Source organism: Melospiza georgiana, chromosome 8 (assembly GCF_028018845.1).
Source record: "Melospiza georgiana isolate bMelGeo1 chromosome 8, bMelGeo1.pri, whole genome shotgun sequence".
Lineage (NCBI taxonomy): Eukaryota > Metazoa > Chordata > Aves > Passeriformes > Passerellidae > Melospiza > Melospiza georgiana.
Genome location: NC_080437.1, coordinates 1,982,545 through 2,008,545, shown reverse-complemented (window position 1 = coordinate 2,008,545; position 26,001 = coordinate 1,982,545). Strand labels below are relative to the sequence as shown.

The 26,001-nt window shown below is 44.1% G+C and overlaps 1 protein-coding gene across 3 annotated transcripts in view; it reads right to left on the bottom strand.

The window, feature by feature from the left end:
* Positions 1-1,642: 1,642 nt before the first annotated feature.
* The window catches only part of CTNNA3 (catenin alpha 3), a 411,331-nt gene continuing 386,972 nt past the window's right edge, over positions 1,643-26,001 (bottom strand). For 2 of the 3 annotated variants that reach the window (XM_058028688.1, XM_058028686.1), the window contains 3 exons: positions 22,161-22,266; positions 14,376-14,510; positions 1,643-3,509 (listed from right to left, as the gene is read on the bottom strand). In XM_058028688.1, the coding sequence (XP_057884671.1) occupies positions 3,222-3,509; positions 14,376-14,510; positions 22,161-22,266 (529 nt within the window). In that variant the 3' untranslated portion in view covers positions 1,643-3,221. The remainder of the gene's footprint in view (positions 3,510-14,375; positions 14,511-22,160; positions 22,267-26,001) is intronic. The other variant, XM_058028687.1, reaches the window with a different exon arrangement.

Genomic DNA, 26,001 nt, shown 5'->3' with positions numbered 1-26,001 from the left:
AAATCACTGCAGGACCTTTAAAACACCATGCCTGGCCCAATGTCAAGCTGCTTAGTTGTGCTCTTTAGCAGAGATGCAGCTACAGAGCTTCCCTAGTGGTACCAGGCTGTCTTGGGAGAAAAAGCACATTGGCTGTTTAGTAAAAAAAAAATAAAAATTCAACAGCTTTGGGATTCATGGAAATGATGCAGACCTGTCCTCTCAAACGAATGGGCTTCAGCAATGGGACTCCCACTTTCTAGTGCTCTAGTGAAAATTTTTAATATAAAATTGCCTTCAGTCATCCATCACCCTGTGCTCCATGATGTGGTAATGGGGAGAGGCCAAGGAAGGCTAATGGAATAATCTGAGGTGAGAAAGCTGCAGCTCTGCCAGGCTGAGAGCAGCACTGTGAGGGCAGGCCAGGCAGGAGGTGGGGGAGAAGTTATGCTCTGAAAGCTGGGCTGGCAGGGAATGAGGAGATGGAGGAATGTGGGAACTCAGCACATCCCTGCTGATGTCCAGAGTTACCGAGACAACCCTTGGGGGGCTCGGAAATCCTGGAATGCTGCCAGGAGTGCTTGGTGGTTGGATTTTGACCCTGCACGGGATGCGCCACCTGTATGAGGACAAGAGAATCACTTGGGGATAAGTGGTGTAAGTATTCACAGGGTGGAAATACAGATTTTAGGATTTTGGTACAGGGGGGTTATGGAGACAAGATGGAGGGATCAGGGCGTGTCTTGTCCTTCTTCTTTCTTCTTCTTGTCATCCATTTCTGTGGTGATGTTGGCACTTTGGGACTGGTTCTTGGTGAAGGTGCACTTGCTAACATGGGTGAAAGGTATTGGGAAATAAAGGTAAATATGATGTACGTAGTTTTTAGTATAAAAATAGACGATTGCCCAGTGGGAGGCCAGAGTGCCCTTGGCTGCCTTGCTGGTCAGACCTCTGTCGGGCTGGAAGAAAATTTTGTAGGTAAGAAATAATAAACAATGTCGAAGACTGAAAATCTGCAGAGTGCTCTCATCCTTTGGAGCGCGGGCTGTCCCAGGGCCATCCTATGTGTGTCCGTGCAGAGACGAGCAGCCGGAGCGCTCAGAGGAAGAATGAGAAGCTGCTTGGAATAACGCTGAGCAGTTGGTCCTCCTTCAGAATTCTCCCTCGTGGAAGTAGGTGGTGGTTCCCTGCTTCCCAGACTGGCTGAAGGGTGATGAGCTGGGCTTTTCACAGCGCCAGGACTTCTTACACTTTGCCTCCTTAGCCAGGAATAAACTTTTTCCCTTGGGATTGAATTTAACCCAAGATAAATTTAGTCTAAATTTGATTATTGCTCTTTGGCTCTTCTCAACAGCCTGCAGTGGGTTTTAAATTCCTTGTTCATTTGGAGGGTGGTTTTGGTGTAATAAATTGCTGTGCTGAGATCAAACTGGCTACTGAGCATGGCCAGGGAAGGAGCACAGACTGGCAGTGCAGGAAGGAGCATGAAAGGAAGCAGTAAAATGTGCTTTAGTGATACTGGTGCTGGAAAACCTCTCCTGTAGAGCAGCTAATGGAGCACACACAGTGTGCTGGAAGGAAGGCTTCTGTGAGCACGCCTGGCAGGCCTTGAACTTCAGACACGCCGAAAAAATCCCACAGCACTGACAGCAGCTTCTCGGGGTGTACATGCTTTTTTATTAACAATGCGGTACCAAGGCATTAGTTACAAACATCTGACATCAAGGGGACCAGGATCAAGGTGCCAGGAGGGTTTCAGGACAGTCCCAGCCCCAGAGCAGCCCCCAAGGCTGTGCCAGCTTACCTGCTGCCTCTGGAGCCCTGGGAGGAGCAGCAAAGCCAGGAGACAGTACTGACACCTTGCTGCAAACATGCTGGAGGGAACTGGAGTTGCAAAAAGGTGATTTTCTTCCAAACTTCTCCTTTTCTTCCATTTAACTGATTGCAAGGTTAGGGAAGGTGGAAGAATGATCAGTAGAATTTTTAATTTGTGAGCACTGTAGTTTCACAGGGTTTCATAGAAATTAGCCTGCCCCAGCATGCTGAGCTTACCAAAGGGCAGCCCCAAGAGGAAAGGCACAGTTCAGGGTTATTCCTGCTGCCCACACTGGGCTGGGTCAGGCACTGCTGGGCAAGCATGCTAATAAATGACCTGGAGCAGTGGCCCAGAATTGGAGCCATCCCAGAGTGGCAGTCAGTGACACAGGAAGCTCTGGCTTTTGAGGGATAAAAGCCTGAGCTTTTCATCTTGGCAAATGCAGAAGCCATGATAAAGGATCTACGGAATGGCCAAGCAAAGACATCTTGAGTAACAAATGTAGTCTGGGAAGAATTCATGACATGGCAAAAAGGCAAGTTAGAGCCTTCTAAAATAATTAGTACAAGTGGATTTCAGATTCAAAAGTATTTAGAAAAAGCTAGTTTTTCTTAAGCACATTGCAGAGGTCTGGACTAGCAGGATTTACCTTCATGACACACTTTGAGTGCAGCCATTCAGCACTCACCAGCAGAGTCCTGCATTTGGCAAGTCTGTCAGGAGTAACTTAATTCCCTACAGTTGCTTTGGAAAAGTCACCCCATTCCTAAGATTCAAGATATTTGTATTTCACACACTCAGAATAATGATTTATTTCAAAATTCTTCTTTTGTGCAGCAGTAGGAAAGTGTTTTTTTTTTTTTATTGTTAATGTCTGATTTATCTGAACTGCCAAGTACAACAGCCAGCAGGTTTATTGGGTCTCACAGAAGAGAGCAGGGAGCAGAACACAGATTCCTGTTCCAAAGGCCTTCTTAAGAGCTGTCACCCCTGCTGTCCTGCAGGCAGTGCTTTCTTTACTGCACTGTTACATCCACCTTGTTCCAACCCTTTGTGTGTTTCATCAAACATTTTCAAGCTTACATTTCCAAGGCATGGTCTTGGCCAAGGATGCTGCAGTCTGGACCCAGGTTTGGGCGGGTGTGAGCTGGTCACAGGTGCCCCTCAGGGCCTGGCCCAGCAGCAGAAATGCCTGTGCCACACCCAGGCCACTGCAGTGGGGCTGCCTCACCTCCTCACTGCAGGGGAACCAGTATTATTTCCAACTGTGTGCTTCTAACTAATCCAACAGCATTTTCAAAGCATTTAAGCAAGTGTTATCTTGCAGATTTAGAGCAAAACGTTGACATATATAATTATTAAGTAAGCAGGGGAAAAGATGAAAAATCATGGGAAATTCAAGGTAAGAAAACATAGTGGCAAAATATTAGACTATTTCTCTGCCTCTGAATTCACTCATGACTTGCACAGGATGGATCCTCTTCTTGGCAGAACCTTTTCTGACAGCAGCATAGATTTCTTCTGGCTTCTCCCTTTTAATCAGGGGCTTCTTCTCTGGAGCCTTCATTCTCCACATCACAACTGGATGGCGTGGGCCAGTAGGACTCTGAATCTTGATGATCTTTGTGGATGCAATATAGGACATCTTCACTGTCTGCACCACAGAATTCATTAAGTTTTTGGCGGCCTGAATTAGTGAAGTGACACTGTCCAGCTGTAACAGGAAACAGAAACACCAGCTTAGAAGGCAGTGTGCTTTTAACCACAGTAGGCACAAGAATAAACAGTGGTTAAAAAGTAAGATTACCAGAGACTAAACCATAATTCCCACATTTTCCTTTTGTGTGTTTGATCACCGTGCTCAGGCTTTGCTGCTCAGATTTATTGTGATGTATGGAAATTCATGCTAGTGGAACAGATAAATGCTTTGGAAGATAATGCTAATTGGTTTTTTTCTGTAACAGGAATTCATGATGCTTGTCTGCAGGGTCCTATTGCAATTACTACTGATGGGTAATGAAACCAACTTGAAGAAGAGCTGTGAAGATGTGACCACTTGCTTCCTTTGTTTCAGCACCAGGTGAGGCCTCCAGCTGCTCCTGCCCCATTCCAGGCTCCCACAGGTGCTCAGGAGCAGTGCTGGGATTCTCTGGAGTGCCTGCCTCTGGCTCTGGCAGAGCTGCTGAACCTGTTCTCAGCAGCCAAGATTTGTATGGGGTATTGAAAGTGGGATAACCCACAGAAATCCCAGTGACTGTGGGGAGTGCCAGCCAAGGGCAGGATGCAGAGCAAACACAGCCCATCCCCAGCACCCAGTGCCACAGCAGGGCTGTCCTCTGTCACTGCTCAGGGACAGCAAACAGGAGCACTCAGGAAGCTGGGATGGAGAAACAGTAGGATCACTCTTCAAAATGGGAGAGCCTTCACACTTCATCCTCTAAACATCCCCTTTGCTGAATCATTTGTGTAAAAGCACTGAAGCCAGTTCTCTGAAGGGCTCTCTGTGGGTTTAGTGGCAGAGTGATCCTGTCCTTTGCCATCCAGCCCAACCCCAGAGCCTTGGGCAAGGTACTGATTTACAAATGGGTTTATTAGGGGAGTTTTGAGGACTTCTCCCTTTGCCAGATCAAACAAACTGATCAGGTGAAAGAGGTGTGTTATTATTGTCTGTCTTCATTCTGACTGTGTAACACAAATACGAATAAGGCAGAAATAAAAAATTCAGCCAAGAGGCTGGATTTAGTTGCAATTTGGAAACGTCTCTGAACTGGCAGAAGAATCTTCCAGTTAATACAACACACACTGCTGCTCTCTGAAAATGCAAAAACCCAAAAATTTTTTAAAAGTTAGGATAACTAGTTTAATGCACACATATGATGGCAAACTGAAATTATCTCAATTCCCCAAGAAAAGGTAAAATCTACCAGATGGCCTCTGAAGTTCATTCCATGCTGCAGCATGGGAACTTTCTCGGAAGGGCTGCCAGCCTGCAGCAGCCCTGTGGTGTTTGCAGGGCCCTGGTGCCATCAGAGGGCACCTGGGTGTGTTTGGGGGCTGCATCACCGAGCTGGGCTGCCCAGCCCCTCGGCAGCCTTGCCCTGTGAACTGCAGTGCACGTGCTGAGCCCCAAATTTCAAACACTCCTTCATACACCTAACACAGGTGAAACAAGCCACTTCCCAAGGCTGCAGGCTGTGGGGAAGGTTCTGCTCAGAGTTCCTGTCCCACAGCTCACTGCTGGATGCTGTCACACAGCATTTACTGGAGCAGGAGGAGACACTGCTCCACAGGAACTTCTTTCTTTCATGTTAACCTGAGGACTGGTCATACACAGATACACCTCTGCTTGCACACACACACACACACACATGAAATTTCAATTATCTGTTGCTATCTAGAACAGCTGACAACACCATAATTCTGACAGCTTCCTGAAAGCTTTGAATAGCTTTTTTTTCCCCTATCCTAACAGTCGAACACTGGCATAGTAACACTGCTATGAAGCTGCTTGGACAAAAAGAATTTTATGCCATGTTTCATTTCTTCAGTTTTCCTAGATATGAGACCTTGAAGAGCCTGCTGAATATCTGAGATAAAAGCATTCAAGTGAAGACAGTGCTTGAGTGCATCACTTTTATAGAACAGATTTCCACCAAACTGTACAGTGTTACTGGCATTGAGGTAGAAAAACAACTGCTCTCTAAAGCCAAAAAGAGAGGAAATTAAATGTATGGCCGGATTGATTGGAACTGAAGAAATGAAACATGGCATAAGATTTTGGTTCTCTGGCAGATGGCAATGGGCTTCAGAGAAAGCTTCCTTCTTCCCTGAAGTCTCCCAGTGACTGCAGTGTGTGTAAGTGCTCCACCATTTTGAAGTTGCTGGTTGACAGAGGGTAGCAGGTTGGGCACCAAAGAAATTCTTGTTTGCATGGCAGGGAAAAAGCTTATTGAAGAAACTGGTAGCATCCAGGCAGGATGCTACAAAGCTTCAGCTGTTGTTTATTGTGACCTCGGTGTGTGTAGTGTGGAACATGGAGAGTGCTGAGGTGAGCAGTAGAACTCAGCTGGCCTTTCCTCTCCTGTGGAAACTCAACAGGTACCTCCTCCTTCTGCCCCTGTGGCTTCTTCCACAAATGGGCTGTGCAACAGCCTAGGGCTCCTTCACCCCGCCCCTGAGATCACAAAACCTGCACTTTTATTGTTTTCCAAACTACAATCATAGGTATCTACTATAAGCAGCAAAACCCTTCAGGGGTGCCCAGCTTTGGTGAGGCTGTGCAGCCGTGTCAGCCTCGAGGTCTGCCAGGGCACAGCTGCCAACTGCAGCACTGCAACTGCTGGAGAGCCACAGCCTGACTCCAACCCAACAGCAGGGCTGCTCCAAGAGGCAGAATTCCCCTGCCCCTTGCCACAGGAACTGAAGCTCTTCCAAAGAGGAAGGTTGTGTTGGGGTGGGGCATTAACTGCACTCAGAATTTTGGAGAAGCTTTTAGATGTTCTTAGATGTGTACTACAGATGATAACAATCCGGCCATACATTTAATTTCCTCTCTTTTTGGCTTTAGAGAGCAGTTGTTTTTCTACCTCAATGCCAGTAACACTGTACAGTTTGGTGGAAATCTGTTCTATAAAAGTGATGCACTCAAGCACTGTCTTCACTTGAATGCTTTTATCTCAGATATTCAGCAGGCTCTTCAAGGTCTCATATCTAGGGAAACTGAAGAAATGAAACATGGCATAAATAAAAGCCTGATAAAATATTCATGGAGCGTTTAAGTCCATTTCACTTTGAGAGATGTAGCTGCAAACTCTTCAATGCACAGCAAGCGGTACATAAAGATTCACTGGTAAAACAAACAAACCAACCAACCCCAAACTAAAACCTGCTTTATTTTTGCCTAACTTCACTTTTGCTGTATCAGCATTTTCCATGGAGATGCAATGTCCCAGCCTTGAGATTTTACAGGTCTGTGTAAGTTAAGACAATAATTCATTAAAGGCTGTAGGAAAAACATCCCTTGACATTTCTTTCTTTACCTGTCCTGTGAGCAATAGTACTTGGCTGCCATTGCAAAAGGAATTCAGAATTATTCTGACCACTGTAATTTTACACTGGGGTGAAACACACACAATGCAGAGCAGATGACAGTATTTTTAAGAAAAAAATTCCCACCCCAAATCAGGCTTGTGCTGAAATCCACTCTCCCTTCTCCAGCACTTTAATTCCTCCTCTGTAGCAAGTCCTGAGAGCAACAAAGCAAACTCTCCTCTGCATAACAAAGCTGAAGGAAAATGTTAGACAAGAAATGAATTTTGAAACTTTTTTTCCAGTTCAATTACATGCATTGTATTTTTCTCATTTTGGCAAAGTTATTTCATGTCCACCAAATACATGACTTTTTTATCAGTGTTTGAAGTCTGAACTTAAAATTCTTTTGGAAACAAGGCCAGTTATTAAAAATTGATTTTAATTGAAACACAAGGTTCATTATGTAAATTCCTAGAAGCAGATTTCCTTTGGTACACTATACTGAAAGCCTACGACTGAATTTATATTTCTTTGACAGCTACATCTGAAAGTTACATGAGTTCTACATTTTTGTGGAGAGCAGTGTGTCTGAGCAATGCTGCATTTCAGGGAAGGAGTCCTTACTATACTGTGCTTTTGATTTTAATCCTGTTTTTTTACTAGGTGCAGGTAATTGCTGTTTTGAATTGTTTTATGGTTCTTTCACTAAGGTTGTTACATAAAATAGTCATTTAATCCCTTAAGATTTAAAGAAGCCAAACAATTCAAAAAGAGTGAAATCTCCATTGTTGAAGGCACTGGAATTTTTACTGGGCCTTGGCCAGGATTTGAACACCATTTACTTGCCTGCTTTTCTGAGCCTCCTTTTTTCCCCACTCAGAGTAGTGGTAATTTCCTTTAAGTGGAAATGGGGATCTTGGTCTAAATGTGGCACCAGAAAAGTCAGGTGTCCAAGAAAAGCACAGCGAAGCTGGATCTGGAAGCACTTGGTTACCTGCCATGTGTGCTGACAGATGACACACAGAACCTGTCACAGATTCAACCCCAGTACAGTTCAGATGGGAAAGGAGCCCGAGGGAGCCTTGCCATTGGGATTTTTTCTCTGGGAGCTGTTCCCTCAGTGTTTTGCTCACCTCTGCTTCACCATGCTCTCACTCTGGGATACTGGAGAGGTTTCATCCCCATGGATGTGGCCTAAGGAGAACAGCTTCAGTGCTTGATTTTCTTTTCAAGGAGCTGAGTTTTTCTAGAAACGTGGCTGTTCCATTGGTCATCTCTGTTTGTGTGTCCATCCAGTGACTGCACTGAACCCCTCAGGGGGGTCTGGGGTCTGTTCCATGTTTTACCCATTTTTCAGGTGGTGAAATTGAATCTAATGGACTGAAAACTAACCATTACCAGAGTCTGCTTCAGGCTAAGCAGGATTCAAAGGGCTGAAACTGAGTTCTGTAATTAGGCCAGGCCTATGTCCAAGTTAAATGATAAACAACTTACATTAAGGGCTGTGAAATTGTTCCTGTGCAACAACATAATGGAGCAGATGCTTAGGCAGGCAGATAGCTCAGTCCCTCCCCACTACTGCTGCTTTCACTTCCAGGGAGGATTTTAAAAATCTATTTTAAAAAACAGGCCCTTGAGGAAAAGAACAGTGGCTTAATATAAATCTTTTCCTTACTGTTGAGGAAGAAACTGAGTGTTTGTTGCAACAGTATTTTACATACACTGAGGCTGAGAACTATAGGACACATCCTGATTTTGCTAACTGCCAGAGTAATTATTACTGGGAAAACTTAGCTGTCCTTTAGTGCACATTACCATTATTTCCTGCTCCTTTAAATTAGTTTTTCTCATAGATGCAGTTTAGAATGCAGTAGTAAATGAGCTCTCTGTAAGTGATTGACAGGAAAATCTATCCCTTGCTTTGCTTCCAAAGGCCAGGATTTCTACATCCACACACCTCCCAGCGTACAATAGGCAAAACTAGAAAGGTATGGTGTTACTACCAAAAAAAAAACTCAAAGTGACATATTTTTGTCAACTCTCAGCAGAAGAAAACTTGTGTCAGCAATTGGGGGTTAATGCCAGCTTTTAGAAATGGAGCAGTTCAGTGTTTTCAGAGTCACATACTGAAATAAGTCACTTCATGCATGCTGTGAAGCCCTACAAGTAACAGGCTGAACTAAGAGTTCTCAACAAGCCCCAAGGAGAAGCAGCAGCCAGGAGAGGCACAGAATCTTTGCTCTTCAAGACCCTTCTTTTTTAAGGCCAAAAGGCTTTGTCTCTCTTGCCAAGTACAATATAAAATTAAGCATAAGCAGATAATGACTGTAAATAGCATAAAACAGAATTGCCTGATGAAAGTAATGGAGCACAATATTAATATGTAAGATATGTTAATTTTCTGCCCTGTGAAATAATTCTCTCTAGTTAAAGCCATTGCTGGCAAAAGAGCAAACTGGCAAGGTAAGGTGCAAGCCTATTGCTGTGCAGTGTTGTAAGTGAAGTATCAGCTTATCTGCATAAATGCATGCAATTACTATCAATCTGCAAATGTTAACCCATTATTTTGTGCCTGAAGAGGCACCAGTTCAATTAATAGGAGGAAATGTCCATTTCCTATTTAATCACTCCGAATGAAGACTTAGTGAATCCTTACCATTTGGACTGGTGCAGCTTAGAACCTGACAAAGCCAGTACTCCCAGTATTGGGTGGGCCTAAGAAAGACTAAATAGTGAGCAAGGAATTTTTAATGAATGAAAATAACAAAACTGCAATGACTGGAGACCGAGAAGGTGATGACTCCCAGCTCTTCCTCTCTTTTCCTGTACAGGACCCCCTCTAACCTCCATAATGAGGGGCTGACTAGAGAGAAAGTACCAGAGCTTGGGAATGGACAGTGAGAAAGGCAGACTACAAGCGTGTGCAGCCTGAAGTCCCAAAGCCACTAAACAAGCAGAGCAGTGAGAAGAGCTGCCAGGTGGGAAGTCCACAAAGCATCCCAGCTGACAAGGAAAGTGGCCCAAATAACCTCCACTGATGCTACAGGCAGGGATGAACTGCAGGAAGGAAACCCCCAGGATTGGGGGGCTGAGCACTGCAGCAGGGCAGACACGGGCACAGGGCACACAGGTCACAAACAGCTGAAGAGGGCTGAGCTGTTCATGGATTTCAACAGTTTTTTATATGCATAATGCTCTTTGTTGTCATTCCATGCTGGCAGCCAGCATGGAATCCTCCAGTGCAGATCATCAGTGAGAACAGAGTTTGCTGCTGACAGAGACACAGCTGCCCTTGTGCCATGGCACTGCCACCCACTGCTCCACAGTACCACCCAAGGTTAACCTGGAGCACCAGTTCAGGGCTCCTTTGGTTTAGGGCTCCTTGCTCCACCACAGCATCATCCAGAACTGGTAAAACAGCGACTGTGGCTGCTCTGTTTCAAGAAGACAGTTCTTTCTTTTGCAGGTTTGCAAATATGTGACACTACATCCTCTGCCCTTCATCCCTCTCTTCCTCTCTATTGCTCCTTAGGCTTCAAGAGAGGCTGGTTTGGGTAATTTTTTTAATGAACTGCTACTCTTGTGAGAAGGAATTTTCCTTGAAGGTGATTTAAACCCAAGATTCTTGTTCTAATGGTTGGAGAAGGGAGGTAGGGGTGAATGTAAGAGCCATCTCAAAACAGTGCTTTTATGTGTGGATTCCACCAGCTGGTACTCAGAGTGGCTTTGTCCCTGTGGAAGTTGGTACTGACCCATCTGAACATGGAAATGTGTCATTCCTTTACAGGAAAGGAGCTTCCCCCCTCAGGTTTTGTGCTGCCAGACTCCTGTCCCAGCTCCTGAAGGAGGGACTGTGAGGAGCCAATGCCAGCCAGAGGAGGGGAGCGTGCCCGAGCGTTCCTGCACACACCTCCATGCATGCAGGGGGCAGCAAACAATGGAGAAACCTGGAGGATTATTTCCCAATGCTCTTTCTGGTAGATTTCCTGTAGCAGATATTCACTAACCAGATTCAGGTATTTGGAGACTCCTAAGTTTTTTACTTAATGCACAATAAAACCTTTACTATCTGCAAGGGCTTGCTGTCTCATTTTCTGATTCTCATTCAGACAAGATCAGGATTGGGGAGAATATAAAATATAATCCTATTCCAGCTACAGTTCTGATTCCTGTGTTTTCTAATATTATTTTCTGGGCAGGGAGAAGTTGGGAAGGGGGATAAGAACCCCTCTGCTGTCTCACACAGAACTTGGGTTTGTAATTTATTTCAAGGCCAGCTAACCTAGGAATGTGATCAATTTCTAAAGCCTCCACATGGATTTTGAAAACTCGAACTTGCTCCAGCTTTTAAGAAAAGCAATTCAGTAACCAGCCATTTTATACCCCTAGTGCATTTCTCTCCGTCTCAACTGAGCAATTTATCTGCACAATGTAAATCCCATTATTCTTCTAAAACTGAAGCAATTAAAACATAAAGAGCTAAATTAATACAAAAGGCCATCACTGGTTGGTTGGGCTGCAGTTTCAGATAACCACAATTTTAATTGCTGGGGGGCAGTTGAGCACAGTCAGTCACAAATGACCTCCCCTTCCCAAAACAGAGACTAGGGAGACTTTTTTTCAATTTTCTGGAAATTTCTCTTAACCACTGACAGCAATCATGTCTCCACAAGGCCTGGGGTGAGAGCACATGTCTCTTTTGACACTGGCTAGCAATCTGACTCTTTTCTATGTAGCACCCATTTAAAAAAAAAAAAAAAAAAAAAAAAAAAAAAAAAAAAAAAAAACACAGTCATTGTTGGAGCATTTTCTAAGATGATTTAAGAGAGTAGTAACCTTGCAGCATCTCACCTTGATTTCACAGAACTACCCCAAAGCTATTCAGGCCCTAGGCATGCTCTGCATTTTACTGGCTCCCAAAGGAAGCACCTCCCTGCCTGTTTACTGAGCTAGAGGAGATTGGTGCAGCACAAGGGGCAATAATCTCTGCCTGGTGAGGCTGCACTCAGCACACACAGCAATAATCTCTGCCCTGCTGAGGCTGCACTCAGCACACACAGCAATAATCTCTGCCTGGTGAGGCTGCACTCAGCACATGGGGCAATTTCTACAATAAAGGGATCTCCTTGGGATGCATCAGGGGGTCTGTGTTGCTTCATTCCCCACTGCCACAAACACCCAGTCAGCTTCCTCAAATTACACAGGACAAATTCTCACCCTCCTTCCCTGAAGCAGGGCTAGGATCTATAGTCATGTCTTCGGGATTATCAGTAAATTAAATTTGGGGTTTCATTTTCAGAATTTAAATTTTTTGCACCAGACAGATTATGCACTGTTGACAGGAGCGACACAACAAAAAAGGTAAAGAAAACAATGTGAGTATTCTACAGCAGGAGGCAGAAATAGCAAGAACCAAACTTGGTTCCAACATTTGGCTTTACTGTAACCCACACTGGTCACAGAACTGCTTGTGAAAAGAAACGGGTAAGGAAGATAAACTTTGCTAATGTGCTGTCCAAGTAAAAACAAGCATTGGCTTCAGAAATTATCCATGCAATTAAAATTATGTAACTGTATGTTCCAGAGGTTCAAATGTGGTGTCTAAATTACCATTTAAATTAGCCAGCCAAAGTATCCTATAGAAATGAGTGTTTCAAATCTCACCTCAGCAACCAAGGCTCATTTCCCCTTATTTACAAACCACATAAAATGTAACAATAGTTTTAGTGAAAGATAAATAGGGATAGGCAGGCCTAGAGACAGAAATAGGAATGTACAGATATTGATGGGTAGAGACAGGGCTAGACAGGCACAGGGAGAGGCAGAGATAGGTACAGAGAGGTTGACACAGGTAGAGGCTGCTCTAGAGAGAGCTGTGGGTATAGACAGGTAGAGATAGGTACAGACAGACATGGACAGGTAGAGAGACAGGCTGACAGATATGAACAGACAGACAGAGGTGCTGACAGATTTTTTCAAGCAGAGGCAGATATTGACTATCTAGATAAAATAAATTTGTGACAGGGAGAGGAAGTGACAGGTACACATAGACATTGACAGAGAGGTACAGACAGATCCTGACAGATTCTGTTAGATCCTAACATTCTCTAAGATTTTAGCCGATCCTGTTAGATTTTGGCAGATTCTGACACATTTTGACAAATTCTCTTGTATTCTGACGGGTTCTGACAGAGATATTGGCAGGGCTGGAGACAGATCTTTGACAGAGCTTTTGTCAGATATTGACAGGTACAGAGAGGGAGATATACATAAGGACAGAGAATGACAAGTACTGACAGGAGGAGTAAGTATAGATGGATAGAGACGTGTAGATGACTAGTGATACATATAGATATAGGTAGAGATGTATATAGATGTATATAGAGAGAGGTGTAGATACATACAGATATATATAGAGATACATATAGACAGAGATAGGTTTAGACAGGCAGAGCTAAATACTGACAGGTATAGAGAGGTACTGACAGGTATGGACAGGTACAGGTACAGACAGGCAGAGATAAGTACACACAGGTATAGATAAATACAGAGAGCTGTAGATAGGGATAGACAGAAATGGGTAACCTGAGACAGGTGTGGGTGGATAAAGACAGAATCAGGCAGAGATTGATACAGACAGGTACAGACAGATAGAGGGACACAGAGACAGGTATCACTGGGGGTAGATAGGTATAGAGAGATACAGACAGATACAGACACAGACAAACACAGGTAGCCAGAGATAGGTACAGACACAGAGGAACAGCTGGGGGGAGAGAGATACAGAGAGCAAGCATTCCAAACTATGTGAGGGAAGTTCCCCTCAACACAGTGCACGTGTGTGAAGGGTAGGAATGTGCCCAGTGTCTTACCTGGGTTTGGTGCTGTTTGGCAGATTTACACCTTGAAATCACAACCCTATGTGCTCCAGGCAGAAACACATCACAGAACATGGGAATGTGAAGGCATTTATGGATGGCTATGCCGAGGCCAAGTGCATAAAAGTTCCATAAAAGCACAAAATGTCTTTTCCATGGCTAATGATACTTGGCTGTAAAGGAGCTAATAACTCTTAAAGCAAATTTAAGAGAAATCAATAAATTCACTCAGGAATCAAGTCACTTTGCTCTTCCTGTTATTTATCTCTGTAGACCTGTAGAATGTCTTGCAGCATTTTTTTCTGGCCTGGAACTCCACCCTGGACTGTTTTCATTGTGTTCAGACACACCCATGAGCATATTCCACATATGCAAGCTAATGCACCTTAGAGTTCTTCAAACCAGTCTACTTCAGAATAACAGTGATAATGTGCTGTGAGAATTTTAAAAGAAATGGTGATTATTATTCCTTTAAATAATAAAGAAATAAATTCCTTTAAATAGCCAGAAGTCCTATGTGTCACTGCTGTAAATTCTTGCTGTTAAGTGGGTATTAGAAAAGAAAACAGGATTTGGAGTGAAGTGGAACATGCTGCAAGCACAGGAAAGCCCAACTCAAGTGAAACACCTAGTCTGACTAACAGAGCACTTGGCTCCATTTTTCTACTTACTGCAGACATGATGAGCTCTCCACCGAGATGCTGGATTTCTGCTTTAACCTGGCTGCAGATCTTGAGCTGGTGGGAGTACAGCTTGATCTGTTCTAGGTAAGCTAGCAAATCCTGTTTGCACGACTGGTCTGGGCACTGAAAAGAACAAAAAGTAAAGCACTTCAGTAATTGCTGATTCAGAATGGTATCTCAGGAATCATTGAAACTTCACTGGGGAGTATTCCAGTTGCAGACTACTGGAGCCTTGCTTTTCACTGCAGTTTATCAGGCTGCTAAGTTCATTCCTCTTGGGAAGTTTTTTAATCTATAGCTGGAAGCTCAGATGAAGCCTAAGATTCCCCACATGCACTCTATTTAACATTGCTGTGCTTGCCTTAGCAGGATTTCTAAACATATCTTTAGTGTATAGAGTAATTACTTCCAGTCCTTAGATGATCTCTAAGAAAATACCTCTATAAACAGTGATGAGAGCAATCCAAACAGATTTCATGGGCTATGTAACCACACATGCAGAGACATGTTAATATCTGTATGTTATGCTTTGTCTTGTAACCAGATCATAGGGGTTTTTGTGTGTTCCATCCAGACTGTACTGAACTCAATCTGCAGATCCTCTCTCGCTGTGGGAACAGCAAAATTAGAATGTCTTATGGAAAAGTCACAATAAAAATTGTCAATATTTTTAACAATACAGATTTATATTACAGAAATAAAACCAGGATTGTTGTAACCTATTTTTTTCCCAAAATACATGGAGTACTTGGAGTGCAATGTTGCTCTGTGGGTACCAGGCCAGCCATGAAAGGCTGGGTATGAATTTGTTCTAAGGCTGATTCCCATTGCTCTGGCAGAATAAAGGGATCCTAAGGGGAATGGTGAGGCCCTGCTGTGCTCCCACAGCTGCAGAGAGTAAGAGCATCAATAAGCACAAGAGCCCTGCAGGTGCAGACATGGTGTTGGCCTGGGTGTGGTGCACACATGAAAAATACAGCCCCTTCCTTTCGACAGGAAACTCTGCTCAGCTTTGCATACTGAGAAAGCAAAGACACATCCCCACCAAATGCACACTGTCAACAATCACCTGTGGTTTTATTGAATTGTGGTCAGTGGATTTAAATCCAAACCCACCAGGAGCCAGATAAAGCACCAATTCTACTTAACTCCAAAAGTATTTCAGCTCCTGGCTTTGCTGAAGCAACAGTATGTGTTCAAAGGGCTGCTGTGACAATGCTGTTCTTCGTGGCTATGCAATAATAGCAAATTCATGCTTCAGACTTAGCAAAAGGTAACAGTAAACAAGGTCAGAGTGTACAATTTTAAATTAATTAATATGACTTAACATCAGTCCTTACCTCATGTTCTGCTATGTCCATTATTGTTTCCTGTATTTGGGCACAGTTTACAGCAAAACCAGAACATTTCCTGGACATGTTTTCTTTCTATCTGATGGAAAACTGACCTAAAATATGTTTTTATTTCTTCCTTATTAAGCACTGCTTTAAGAACTGCCCAAATCAGTATTTATATAATAGTATCTCAGTGTTTAGAAAGCTGGAATACTTACTGTTTATTTATTTTAATTAATAAAAAATATACTTAAAGTAAAGTACAATACAATCCCTTAGAGCATCACAACTCATAATACCAAGATGGTGTGTATTCCTGGAATGACATTCTTCTTCCTCTGTTTTTTCCTTTCTCCTTGGTTACACTTTGATTTTATCCCTCTGGCCAGAAAAACTCAAGAGAAAGGTGTATAGGGTGCCAATATAGTGCCTCACCCACTTCAAACAGTGACAATACCAATTAGAGAAGTTCACAGACAAGAATGGTTATTATATAGTACTCTTTTATATTCTTGTCTCAGGCTAGCCACAGTGCTGTCCCCCTTACACAGCACTACAGAAGAAATGGGCACCACTTTAGGAATGCCACAGATGATACACATCAAAGGCCAGGAAACTGCACTCAAGAGCAAGACCTTGAGGTTCTGCGCAAACACTTTCCGTACCAGAAGGATTCAAAAAAGCAAATGCAGGGCATTGGATAAGAAAATTCTCCTGAAATGTAATTATGCAGTGGCATATTCACAGCTGCACCACCTGAGTAGATCCCGTGCGTCCTTGCCCTGCCCCAGCCCAGCCAAGGCCCAGATGGAAGGAGGAAGATTGTACTGAATCCTGTAATTCTTCCTCCATTACAGCCCCCAGGGATCATTAACAGTGGCTCCCAGGAGCACAAAACAAAGGAAATGGTTTTTAACGTGAGGTTGTTAAATTGCAGAAATCTTTGGTACAGATACTAAAATTTTACGTAAGCAGAAGAAATTACTGGACAAACAAATGGAAAATTATCAAGGACGATTTCCCACGTTGAGGGTATCGTAACCATATGTTTGGCTGTGTAAATTCTGGCATGGCTGCAGGGGGTGGGAGCACCATGAAGCCAGGCCACGCTCTCCAAGCTGTGTCAATAGCCAGTGTCACCTCCTGGCAGCAGCAGGGAGCAGTGGATCTGTGCCTGAGCTCTGGCTCAGCACTGCAGCAGAGGCTCGGGCTGGCCAGAAAATGAAACCTCATGCCTTGCAGCACGTCAGATCAGCCATCAGCAGATGCTGGGAACAAATGTTCTGCAGGGAGGACGCTGCACAAGGAGTCATCTACCTACTGCTCAGAAGCAGCTGGTACAAGCAGCACTTGCTCACCAGCAAAACCAAACACTAGGCTGCAACAGAAGGACAATCAATAAATTCTGAGTTTCACCATCCCACAGTAACTGATGGTTACCAGTTTGCTGCTGCACATTCCTGACTGGAGAGCCCATCAGATTCTGAGAGGTTTTTCCCCACACATCCTGTGGGCAGTGGCTGTTGCTGGCAAGGGCTTTCTGTAAGAGCAGCATCAGAACTGACCTGCATCCCCAAGATGCAGTGCTATTTTACCCAAGAGAATATCTACCAGAACATCCAAACAATGAAGTTAAAATAATGCAGTAATTAAAACCAGACTGAAACCAGCACTCACCATCCAAGTGAAAAAGCCAGTGGCACAGCAGTTGCACACGGGGTGTGAATGAACAGTGCACAGGAGCTTCTGCCCACAGACCATTCTGGGTTTGCTTTGTTCTCGCTTCATCCCCTTGCTAACCAAGGCCAAAGCATTTCTCTACAGCACCCAAACCTTCATGAGGATCAATATTGGGGATAACCACACACCACCTACTATAAATGTGTGCTGGGCACAGACAGGAGGCAGCTTTGCTGCTCCCCCAGTGGGGTTGTGTCACCCAAAGGGATGATTTACACACTGCAATTAGCTCTGACAAACTGCATTCTGAATGAGCCCAGCCTGACTGGGAGCCCAGCGAGTGCAACACAGAGCAGGTTCTTAATACAGACCCCACTCTTCAGCACATTTCATCAGCCCAGGGGGAGGCACTCACTGCCTTCATCATCTCAGGGCTTCCAGGTCACATCAAGCAGCAAAAATCTTCTGACAGAAGGAATAAAGAACAAAAATCTTCTGACAAAAGGGAACGTCTCCTGATAATGAATTTATAATGCACTTGTGATTCATGTGTGCAAGTTGCTGTTGATGCTGTAACTGTGAGGATTTGGACCCTGGTTACTCTGAGCTATCCTAGCAGTGCTTTGTGACTGTGGGCTGAAATACAGCTGAGTTCTGCTGATTGTACCATGCTGTATGCCTTCCCTTCAAACACAGCAACAGGGAGCTATAAAAATCATATCAATCCTTTTTTTTTTCACATAATAGAAATGCTACAGAATTTAGTTGTTAGTAAAAGGCAACATGTGAAATACTCCACTAAAAAGTCCAAATGCTGCTCAGGAAAGCAATACTCATGTTTGACTGGGTACCAGATTCCTGAAGGGCTTATCCAGTTTGGCCCAAATTCAGAGAACAGTTATTTGGTTGCCCAGAGGAATGTAAAGTTTATTTTATTTTAAGACCCCAGGAGTGCAGGGCATAGGAAACCTGGCAAAACAACAGCTGAGAAAAGGAATTTGAAAATACCTTCAAGATTAAAAAAAACCACCACAATGAGAAAAGAGCTTTCTAAGTTAAAGAATAACTTGCACAGCCAAAAAAACCCTTTTAAACCTTCTTTTAACAGAAGTGAAAAGCTTTCTAGCCATGCAAGGAGTGAGAGGATCATACTAAGAATATCTGTAATAGCAGGAACAAAGCAAGATTCTCTTTACTAAATTTGACACCTTCCTATCAATACTTGCAATTGTGTTCACCATAACTGGAAGGCCGCCTTGGCCCATCTTTTGATTTGGATTTTTCTGGTTTTAACGCATATAATGTAATGTAAAACTGCATCTAAAATCCAAGCAACACCTGTAAGTAAGGAGTGTCCTTCAGAGGCACAGAACAAATCCCAGGGGTCAGGGGGCTCCTGGGTGCCAGCTGTGTGCAAGCTCAGAGTGAGGACCAAGGCAAGGAGCTGGAGTGAACTCAGTAAATGGGTTACAATAAGCTCAGTGATGTCACATTTCCCAGCAGCTCTGAGGGGACACACGAATTATCACCACTAGTGGCTCATGAACACCTTCTCCTCACACTGATTTGCTCATATTTCTAGGCTGGAGTCGTTGTACTAATACAGCTGAAATCTTTCTTTCATAGAAGAAATATTTCAGTGAGAGTGGATTCCCTATCCTAAAACCAACAAGAATTTATGATCCTTACTCAGCTTTGGCTTTGCTATCTCATCAGTTTCTGCAGTGTATCAGTGACAGGTTTGAATTTTAATCAGTAATAGATAAAATCTTGAAAGCAGCTGTTGTCCAGTGCTGGAAGAAAGTGTGTTAAGATCAGGAATTGGAGAATTCAGATATTTTACCTATTTTTTCCACAAATCTGATCACAACTGTATAGATACAAACTAGAAATTCTTTGTTACCACAGGACAACCACTAACAGACTGAGGTTTCTTTCTAGACAGTAGGAAAGCAAGCACTGAATATGAAAATAAAAAGTGAAGGGAGAAGAGAGAGCATGTGAGGGTGTGGAAACAGTGACTGTCCTGTGCTGCCCTGGACCTGAAAGGCAGCCACAAAGGAAGAAATGCTGCAGGTGTGACACCTGCACTGCTCTGCTGGTGTTGCACAGCCCTAAAGAGACCCAGCCAGCCTGGTGAGGAGGCTGCAGGGGTGCCCCGTGCCACTGCAGCTCCCCTAGGCAGGCTGCTGAGCTACCCTGCTCTGCTGGGCTCCTCTAGGGGAGGCTGAGCCATCTAAAACTCCAACAGAAATAAAGCACACCTTCCAGTTCCAACACTTGGCATTTCATGGTGATTAGTAACTCGTAAGAGTTACTTAAAATAACTTCAAATAAAAATTAAATGCACGACCAAAAATCACCTTCAAGCTGCAGATTTGCAGAGGCAAAACAGCCAGTGTTAGGGGTGGGGGGCAGGGAAGGAAAGTACAGGAAAAATGTGGATTCTGTGACTCTGCAGAGGGCGGAGAACAAACCATTCTGGAGCCAGACAAGTCTGTCCTTCCTAAGCTGGTGCTCAGAGCCCAGAGCAGCAGAGCTCTGTGCCAGTGCCTCCATGCTGTGCTCCCACAGCTCACCTGGAGCAGCTGCATTGCTGCTGGGCAACTTCCCCAGCTCACTCAGGAGAGCATGAGCCTGCAGCTCTGCCCTGCTGCCTGCACAGCTGCTGCCTTTGCCTGGCACAGAGCTCCTGCTCTCCACAGGGGCTGGCCCCCTGCTCTGCTGGATCAAGATGGGAAGGAAGGTGGCACACAAGGACCTTTCAGTGTCCCACCCTCTGCCAGTGAGCAGCGTGCAGGCAGCTGGGGGGGAGCACGGCCAGGACAGGTGATGTGAACTGGCCAAAGCTCTTCCATACCAGTTCCATGCAGTGTCATGGCCAGCATGGGGGACTCACCTGGAAGGGGCTGACTGCTGTTCAGGGACAGGCTGGGCATCAGGCAGCACATGCTGGGGAACTGTGCTGGGCATCCCTTCTTTCTCTCTGGTCTCAGTCCTCTCTCCCCCTCTCTTTCAGCATCAATGTTAGTAGTACCACTACTACTATTATATTTTAAATTAATAAACTTTTTACAACTACCCATGAGGTTTCCTTTTTTTCCAGTTCCAGGAGTAGGTGACCAAGCAGCTGCATTGTACTCAGTTGCCAGTTGGGGTGAAAGCAGGAAAACAGCTTTTTATACAACTGTTTATATACATATGCCTTAATATGTCAATAATAAATAAATAAATAAAATAAAGCAACCATGAACACATATATTTTAAACATGTATCTATATATATATTCATATATACCTTATGTCTAAAATGTTGCATTCAGAGCTTAAGGGAGCTCACAAATATTCAGCCACATGTACAAACACATGTGCAGAGGGATGTATGTCCCTAGACACGTGTGATTTAAAATATATATATTTTAAATGTGTATCTATTTACATGTTCATATATTCTGTATGTCTAAAATGTTGCATTCAGAGCTTAAGGGAGCTCACAAATATTCAGCCACATGTACAAACACATGTGCAGAGGGATGTGTGTCCCTAGACACGTGTCATGTACGTACACGTCCCTTTCAGGTGTACATGAACAGACCATGGATACATATAGTAGGAGTCTTAGTAAAATATCTGTATTGTATATTGAATATCTGTATATAGTTCTTGCCCTGATAAACCCCGGTTGTTTTTGATGGGCTGCAGCTGCCATGGCCTTAATTGGGCTGCAGCTGTGGCTAGTGAAGATAGCTGGGATAAAAGGGGCTGGGCTTGGCCAGTCAAGGAGAGCTGACAAGGAGCCCTAATAAAGAAGGAGCAACAAGCAGAAGAAGCAACAAGCAGGAGATGAAGTCAGAACTGTGAAGAACTGCCCCCAAGAAGTATCACCGAGAAGGTACGAGACTTTAGAACTATGTTTGTGACAGTATGGGACTTTAGAAATACAACAACAATATTACAACATCTGGTGACCCCAACGTGATGGAGATAAGCAGCCTGAGAGCTGTGGAGGCTGAGACAGCCTAGAGCTGTGGAGAAGCACGGCCATTGAATCAAGGAGCTGTGGCAGCCAGGAGCTGTGTTGGATTATGGCCTGTGAGTCAAGAAGCTGTGGGGAAACATGGCCTTCGAGTCATGGTAAATATATGTGTTGTGCAGCCAAGAGCTGTGGTAGAATATATGTAGTATATTGTGTCCATCTAAATATGTTTCTGTAAAAAGGGGGAAAAATATAGTAGAAGTCCTAGTTGTATTGTACAGTCAAGAGCTGGGAAAATATATGTATCATATAATTATAAGTGGAAAATGTAAAACCTGTCTCTGTAAGTAAACGAAAAGGGGGAAATCTAGTAGGAGTCTTAGTAAAATATCTGTATTGTATATTGAATATCTGTATATAGGCCTTGCCCTGATAAGCCCTGGTTGTTTTTGATGGGCTGCAGCTGCAATGTCCTTAACTGGGCTGTAGCTAGTGAAGATAACTGGGATAAAAGGGGGTGGGCTTGGCCAGTCAGGGAGAGCCTGGAAGGAGCCCTGACTGAGAAGCAGCAACAAGCAGGAGAAGAAGTCAGAGCTGTGAAGAACTGCCCCCAAGAAGTATCACGGAGAAGGTACGGGAATTTATGGGACTTTAGAAATACAACAACGAGATTACAACAGATCCACACAGAGAGGAGGCTGCACAGGGAGGCTCAGACAGGAGCTGTGTCCTGGGAGGTGCTGGGGTGAGGCTGAGCAGGGCAGGCTCCTGCAGGGCAGCTCACCTGGTCGGCGATGAGCCGCGCCAGGGCGTCCATGCGCGAGCCCGACTCCGAGATCACCTTGGCGGCGTTGATGACGTCAGCCGTGTGCTTCAGAGGGCCTCTCCCCCTGCAGAGAAGCACAGACAAAATAAATCACAGCATAAATCACAGCCCTGCACACGAGGTGCAGAACAACTCAATTAAACAAAGCAATACACATACACAAGTGACAGTAATTAAATCCTCCCCCAAGTGTTTTCATGACCCACAAATTTGTACTGTTTGGCATCAACAGGATGCAGAAGCACCAGAAAGATGTTACAGTTTCTTCATATTGAAAGCACAACCCATGCCAAATCCTGATTTTAAGAAATTTCTTGGGCAGTTTGCTATTCCCAGAGTTATATGAGGTTCCTTTCCGTTCCATTTTCTAGTAATATGTTCCAAGGAAGTTCAGCTCAGCGTATTCTGAGAGCCATTATGCATATCTGGTCAGAAAAATAGCAGGGTTGGTTTTAGTTGGGGTTTTAAAAATGCAATTGGTGCACCCACATCCAAACAGAGATGTATGAACAGGGCTGCACATCAGCTTACACGTGCCACTCAGAACACAGATATGCTGTATCAGAAAAACACTTCCCAAACAATTAGAGAATTTCCTCAGAATTTCAGTCTAGGAAAACAGCCAAATTCTTGTGAACAGTCTGCCAGAAAGTCAGACACTTTCTGTACACCCTCCTCCCAAGCCCAAAAAGCTGCTTTAATTACAGAATGTTTCCAAGAGCTAAGAAGTACAATGTGACTACTTGAGGCGGGAAGTATGACCACCCTTCTCTTCACATTTGCTCGAGCCTCAGCCTCTTTAATGCTGAAACACTTCACCTGAACTAAAATCAACACTTAATTGCAGTTCATGCATGTATAAAGGGAGCAATGCTGCTGAACTCAGCTTTGCCTTCCAACATCTTTAACAGGAATACTTCTAGTTTCACTAAGCATTTAATTTCCAAAGGCCCAAAATCAATTTACAGCACTGTACAAAGGAAGTAGACAACATGAAAAAAATTGATGTAAGTCTTTGTTCAAATGAGAAGACCCTTCTCTTCCAAGTCAGTATGGATTTATGTGTAAAGACCATTCTCATTTAACCTAAAAATATTATAGTATGGACCTGTACCAGCACTGCAGTCAGGAAATGACAGTGGTGACAACACAAGATGACAGATAATGTTTAATCTCTTCTTGATTAATCATACTGGTCAGCAAAGAACTATAAGTTCTTGGGGGAAAGCATACTTTACTAATTACAGTTCCTTATTCTCAACTTTGGAAGCCCACAATTGGAACAACCTAGGATCCAGTATTTCACACACCACTGTTCCTCAAGAAAGGCACCTTCTTGTTACGGCAAAGTATGTGGGGAATGAATTTGCAAATGCAATCCCCTGAATCTAGGACTGAGTACTTGAGCCCTCACCGTATCTTCCATCTGCCTTTCCTGGTCTTTTCCCTTTGAATCCTTAGTTGTTGAATCCTTTGGCCCAATTCCTTTGTGTGCCTACTGACCCTTCCCTCCATTCCAGGCCACTGGTTCATTGTTATTTGCACTGCAACAAAGGCCAGAGGTTTGTCAGGCATCCACAGCACATCCTTCAGCTGCTCCACAAACTACCAGCAGCCCTGGCAAGGTCCAACCCAGGACCAGCCAAACAATACCAAAGGTGAAACCCAGGATTAAAACAGCCAGCAAGGAAGAGATGGCATGGACAGTTCAAGCCATTGCTGCTTAGGTTAGTTCTTGAACCTGCAGCAGCTTTGCTGACATTTGAAGCTGGCTTTGAGGGTAAAGTTCTCCAATTAAACCAGGAATTTCCTGGTACCCTCAGAGATCTAATGAGAATGAAATCATTCCACCCCAAAAAATTACTTCAGAGAAATTAAAATGAAGCGTTACTTTTCCCCACAGACATGGCCACCCTCAGAGCCACTAGAGGAGCACTCAGCAATGACTGTTCTGGAGATCTCTGCCCCACGGGGCACCTAATGCACCAATGATTCAAGTTCTCCTCTACAGCCCCTAAGAAATGTGGGGTGTGATGCCTCTGAGCTTTCAGCCACAGCTCAGTCTTGACATAAATGTTAAATACTCAGGAATGCCTCAGCCTTGTGTTAAAATGAGCTGAATCCCCAGCACATTAAGAAGACAAAAAGAAAGCTCCTTTGCTACACCACCAAGGACTGTCTGTGCTCCTTTTTTAACCTTCATGTAAAATCCAGAGCCTTTGATATAAAGCAGAGGCTTAGCTGCCTTACGGTGTAGCATAATAAGCCATTAGTCCCAGTTTATGATGCTGGGAAATTCTGAGTATTCTGAAAAGAATATTTGGGAAAGTACACCAGATCTGCTGAATCACTGGCCAAATGGAAGAAACAGAGGAAAAAGAAAAAAAAAAAACAAAACTGTCACAGACATCTTTTGTGAAAAATCCTTTCTTTAGGATTTTTTCTTCTGGGAAGCTGAGGCCCCAGAAAAAGAATGTAAACAATGGTTATCTGCTGCTGTGAAATGCAACAGGTGCACCTGTGACTGGCCCATGTTGGATGTGTACAATTAAGGGCCAATCAAAGGCCGAGCTCTCTCTGGGACAGAATCAGAGAGAGCTCCTTTGTTATTAATTCCTTTTCTATTCTTAGCATAGCAAGCTTCTGAGAACTTTTCTCTCTATTCCTATAAGTATAGTTATAATGTAATATATAGCATAAAATAATAAATCCAGCCTTCTGAACATGAGGTCAAGATTCTCGTCTCTCTCTTCACCCCTGCAACCCTTGTGAGCCCTGTAACAAAAACAGGACGTTAGTTCAAGTGCAAACACTACATTTTGACCTAAGCAATCTACTGATTAGAAAGAGAGTCCCTATAGCATTCCTGTACAAAGCCAGAGGGGCTGTTTCAGTGATTCAGCCATCGGTCTGAACAGGAGTCCCTGAGGCAGAGCTGCTGGGAGAACAGCAGACAGCACTGAGGTACACACCCCAGTAAAAGCCTACACAAAGCCTTCCTGCAGCTTTCCCTGTTTTGGTAAGGCTGCAGCTCTGTGAGGGTTTCCATGAAGGAAGCCTGGACACACTGGGAGCTGAGCAAAAAGGATGATTACACACCATAAACATAAGGAGAGACAGAAGGGTTCACACCCACAACAACCTGGAGCTCTGGAGTGGGGCAGAGGAGGAATGCTGAGCAGGAGAGGCTGTGGGACACACGGAGAGCCCTCGAGGGGCTGCAGGGCTGAGGTTCAGAGCTGCCCTCTGCAGGGGCTGTGGCACCACCTCTGCCAAGGGGTGAGAGCAGCCGTGCCTGTTCTGAGGGTGGGATCCCTCCATCCTCTGCTGAGGGCTCTGCAGTGCTGGGATTTTATTGTTTCAAATTCAACAAAGGAGTTCCAGGGGTGAATAACTACCAGGTTCAATGAATGCTGCTTCAAATGGCACCAGTGCAGCTGTGCACTTTGTGAATTCCCACTTCTCCTGATTTAACACAAACTCAATAGATTCAGAATGCCACTAACTCAGATTAACTCCCTGAATCCAGATGTTAGAGACACATAAAGTCTATTAAATCATCTAGGTTGTTTTCCCCAGCCACTGCACAGCTTCCTAGCAGTTTTATATGCACTTGAATTTCTTTCTGGTAAGTCTGAAGTATGAAAAAAACACTTTGCTTGAAAGGCAGTGTTTCCCTGAGCTATCCATCTCACTCTCTGGAATGTTTTTCCAGATATTTAGGTCTTTCCCTGTATCACTGTAACAGCATCCCTTTCCTCCTACAGATCTACTCCCTGACCCTCCTCCACTACAGGCT